The sequence below is a fragment of the Pygoscelis adeliae genome, unplaced genomic scaffold, assembly GCF_000699105.1.
Source record: "Pygoscelis adeliae isolate BGI_AS28 unplaced genomic scaffold, ASM69910v1 Scaffold387, whole genome shotgun sequence".
Taxonomy (NCBI): Eukaryota; Metazoa; Chordata; class Aves; order Sphenisciformes; family Spheniscidae; genus Pygoscelis; species Pygoscelis adeliae.
In genome coordinates this window covers 1,419,675-1,424,344 of record NW_008825115.1, presented here as the reverse complement: position 1 = coordinate 1,424,344, position 4,670 = coordinate 1,419,675, and the positions used below count along the sequence as shown (strand labels likewise).

Genomic DNA, 4,670 nt, shown 5'->3' with positions numbered 1-4,670 from the left:
TTAGCCACTGCTCCCGTCTTTTCATTCAAGTCATGAAGTTGTGCTTCCATACTAAATGACAAGAGGAGTCGTATGACAACCTCTGGGCTATTTCTCCTCACCTCATGCTTCATTTAAGCCTCAAACTGAAACTACTTTGTTACGGCTCCTTGAAATCTTTCTGTAGAAAGCAGAAAGTTGTTCGGTGCTGGTTAGAGACATCTTGCCTGTAGCCAAGACTCCTGCTCTATTTGGGGTAGTTTTAGCACTGGAAATCTACTTTCAGGTGGCCACTCTTGCCTGTGAGCAGTACGGGCTAGCTGAAGTTTGCAAAAGCCCAGGAGTGGTGGTTCTTACTAACAGCAGGCTGAGTCGGAAGCATCGACCGTGTGCGTTGCAGGGAGGTTTGCTGGAGAGGCCCTTTTCCTTTGCTGGCTGTGGCTTGTAGGCTGTGTTTGCGCGGAAGGAGTTCAGCTGCTGGAGTCCAGCGTGCGATGATCGCGCAGAGACCGGGGAGTGTGCTGGGTGCCCCCGCGACTTGCAGCAGGAGAATCGCTTGTTCTTCCTAGTCAGCTTTTGAAGGAGTCTGCCCCTGTGGCAACCAAGCTTCTCTGGAAGTGTTTCACCCATAACAAGTAACGTCTCCTCTTCCAGGTAAGAGATCAGGTGGGAAAACATATTTTCCTCTCTTTATGCTTTGTACTTCTAGCCTCTGAAAGTGATTTGCTTACAGGCGATTCACCATTTCTTCTGTGTGCTGCTGAACTGACCGCCTTTGCTGCTTGGGATGCGGAGGTTGGCTGTGGGCAAGGTTGTGTAACGTGGCAAAAAGAAGCGTCATGGGAAAAACACAGAAGGGAGAGGGAATCCCCAGCACTTTGACTTAAATTCCTCGGATGAATAATTGCCAGTCTGAAAGGGTCTGCAGTTCATCATTTTTTAAAAATGAACTTCTGGAGACAGGAATCTTTTCCTTAATCACAAGAAAGGTGCATTACCTTCTTACATAAGAATATTAATTAGCAAGCAAATCTGCTGGACTGCTGGGAACAAGTGAGCTGGATTTGAGAAGGAAATACAGTGCAAGAGGTCTGTATGAACGGTCTTACTAGCAAGGCCGAGCAAGCCCATTAATAACAGGACAAAGGCACAGCTGAGCCCACCTTTTATACAATAAGTTTTATTGATGTTTTGTCAATACAATCAAGTACTGTAGTTTAGTTCTGAAGAGAAGGCCAGTTTCTGATCACAAAAAGAGTGCATTTTAAACCAACTTTTACTATGACAGACAGTGCATGTAATAAGTATTTACAAAACTAAAAACCTCTATATACTAGGTTAGAAATGAAGATACTAGAGGCAAATTTAAAAAAAATAGTAAGAATTTGTATATAAAAATGCACATTGTAATGCAGTTTTCATAATTAAAAATAGACATACTTCATCCAACCCAACCTTTTTTATTATTGTGATTGAAACCAAAATCCCATGCGCTCACACACACGACAGAAAATAATCCTTTCTGCTGGCGAATATCACGTACTCAGTACTCCAGAAAAAAACCTCTTCCTGACAGTGTCCGGTTTGGTGAACAGCCTCCCTCATCCCGTGCATCGTTTTTTCTAGCCTAACTCTATGTGCATGTCATATCTTTGCCTTTCAATTACTGTGTAAATGTAACAGGTTATATAGCTGCGGAAGGTTGATTATGGTTTATGCTCTGCACATGAAGGGAAAGTGAAATTGCAAAACAATATCTACAGCACTGAACGAGTTAATGTCTCGGTGTGGTTATAGTGAGTATTTTTGTCATCGCTTTTTGCCAGCTAGAACAAGAAGTTTCGGATAAAACAGAACAAAAAGATGGAATGTAGGTTAGAACACAGTATAAATAAGTCGCTTTGCTGAGTAACGGGATGAAGCTTCGCCCCAGCGCACGGCTGGGGCGCGAGAAGCCCCTGGCCCTGCTGCAGGTAGCGCGCACGCGTCGCCGGCAGTGCCGCGCGGTGGAAGGAGCCAGACCCCGCTGCTGGCCGGGGCCTTGCGTGGCACCAGCTCGAGTTCATTGCTGTTCTCCACAGGAAAGACGCTTCAATAAAGGAGACACGGGCCCCATCCTAGCACCCTCCTCCCAAGCCTTGGCTTGAAGAAAACATCTGAGCTTCCACTTTTTTAGGGACTCTCTTTGTACGGCTCCTGTTCCCGCTGGGAAATAACCCAGTACGATCGAAGCCCGAACAGCCCTGACACCCCCCTGCCTTCAGGAGTTAAAAACGTCCAGTGGGATCAGACACTGGGGCAGCCTTTCAGCTTGAGAAGGTTTTTCATCTTTACATGAAACTTGCAGCTTTATGTGGAGAAAATCCCCGGGAGAGGGACAGGCCAGCCCCAGCCGGGCAGTAGCTGAAGCGCCGGCCTCCCAACTGTAAATTTCCTTTTTGTGTTTCTTCATTTCAGGGATAGGTGTGTTTTTAAAAGGAAGCCCTGGATGGCAAGAGGCAGAAACACAGGACAGGCTTAAGGAGAAAAACAAACCAACCAACCAGAAATAGAAAAAGAAAAGTTGTTTAAATATCTTGTACAGTCCATCTGGAGAACAATCCCGAGTCCCGTTCTTGCTACATTTCTTTTCTTTGGCCATAGAACAGGCTTTAAGAAAATTTAAGGGTAATAGTTGCTCAGCTGGTGACCAAATTGTTGCTGTTTTCTCAGGGATGTGCCTTTGCAGAGGGACATGCAGCGTAACGCATGTGGATTAACTTCAGCAGCGCGCTGCTTGCCTGGGATGGGAAGAATCGCTTTACTGTGAGTGCAGGTGGCAATGACTATTCTACCACGAGAAAATCTGCAAAGCAACAGGGTTCCGTTGCTCCCTTTAGCACAGGACAGAGCAGCCAGGTGGTCAGTATCCGTGCATACCTTTCCCAGAACCTTGTAGCTGATATTCAGGTCGGTAACATTTCAAGCATTAGTGAGACAAAGTGGTAACAACAGACAAATGTGATTTTTTTTTTTTTTTTTTTTTAAACCTAAGTCACAGACTGGCACCTGGAATGGTGCACTTTTACAGGTACATATTGCACTAGACTTGTCAAAAACATTGTTAAGTAGATAATAGCACCATTGTAAAATGACTGAATGGAAAGTTAGAACGAACACTATTTTTTCTTAATTAAAAGGTCCCCAGAGAAAGGGGGGATACCAATGCAAAAGTTTACACATCCCGAAATAGTGAGACAGTAAAAGCAAGTGGTCCGTAAGTGGCACTTTCAAGAAAGCATAACTAAACCTTCTGTCAAACCAGGCTAGAAGCACCGTAAGCCGGGCGTGCAGTGCCATCCCCGTGTTGTCAAGGAATAAGACGCTCGCAAGGCCAAGCAAGTCTTTGGGCTGTAAAGAAACAGACAGGACAGAACTAGCCCTCGGACTTGCCAGTAGATGAATTAACCCGAGAGAGAGGCTCGTTGTTCATCACAGGGGTCCCAGCTTCCCTCAACAGCTTTGGAATAGGCCGTCTGTCATCCTCCCAGATACCAATGCCTGGATGTTTTTATTCCTAAAGGTGCTGGGGGGGAGGGTTAAAAATGATCTTTACTTCTTATAAGAAGGTGCTTATGCAAAGTGTTCCACTTCTAATGATGATAAATCCAACCACACTGAATCCAGAGTGAACCAGAGAGACTGCCTCAAAGCACAGTCTGAAAAAATAGGCATCAGTGAGACTGAAACTTGGGCGTCTGGTGGTTTGGGAAGGAAATTTCTCAATCCATCATGGATCTTTGCTGCTGTACAGGTTTGTGTTAAGTGCCTAGGACACCTGCGCTGGTTAGCAAATACACCATCCGTTACAACAGCTGTATTTATTTAACTAGTACTCAAAATGGGAAACAAGGGCACTTGATTACAGACCAGAAGGGTCTGGTCTTCCAGATGACCCTCTCTGGATCACAGAGCAGTTTACTGCAGAGCCAGATCCTTGCCATCCCAAGCGCGTTCCTGTGTTTGATGTACAGTCACTAGGGTAAAATTTATTCCAAATATGCTTTGCTGAGGAAGTCACTTCCCCTCCCTCACTTCTCCCTCCCCCAAAAAAGAAAGATAGATAGATATCTCCTTTCCAATTGCCCTCTTGACTCATGGATCAAACAGCATGAAGCAAGGTCCCACGACAACGGCTTGCGCGTTCTTCCCAGTGATTTTTCTTTTTTGTATTAATTTTAAAAAACTTTTTTATCAAAAAAAAAAAAAAAAGACAGTTTATGGCTAAAGTGGGTGAAAAGGAAACGTGCCCAACAGCCGTTATGTGGGGCAAAGCAGGAACCCGGAGAAGGAAGAGTGGATGTATTCCGTGGAGTACAACCCGTTGGCCTGGTCCGAGGGCATTTGTACCCAGACTTGGTCGTTCTCCTTGAGTTCAAGCACGGCACTGCCCGAGGCCTGGTCCAGGTAGCCCTTTTTGTACTCGTCGTAGGTGTAGGTGGCGGGCACGTTGTTCTTATAAAGCGCCACCCAAACGTTAGTCCCTTTGACATGCACGTGGTAGGCAAAGTAGTAGATGCCGGATACGGGGCAGGTGAATATCCCGGTGACCGGGTTGTAGCCGTTGTGCCCATTATACAAAGTCCGGTCAAACTTGACCGGCATGCCCGACGCTGGGAAGGGGGAGGTGAGGATGGCAGTGAAGGCTGGCG

The 4,670-nt window shown here is 45.9% G+C and overlaps 1 protein-coding gene across 1 annotated transcript in view; it reads right to left on the bottom strand.

The window, feature by feature from the left end:
* Positions 1–4,207: 4,207 nt before the first annotated feature.
* Positions 4,208–4,670, bottom strand: part of COL8A2 (collagen, type VIII, alpha 2) — a 1,962-nt gene continuing 1,499 nt past the window's right edge. Inside the window, exon 2 of the mRNA XM_009328243.1 lies at positions 4,208–4,664. Coding sequence (XP_009326518.1) covers positions 4,279–4,664 — 386 coding nt within the window. The 3' untranslated portion in view covers positions 4,208–4,278. The remainder of the gene's footprint in view (positions 4,665–4,670) is intronic.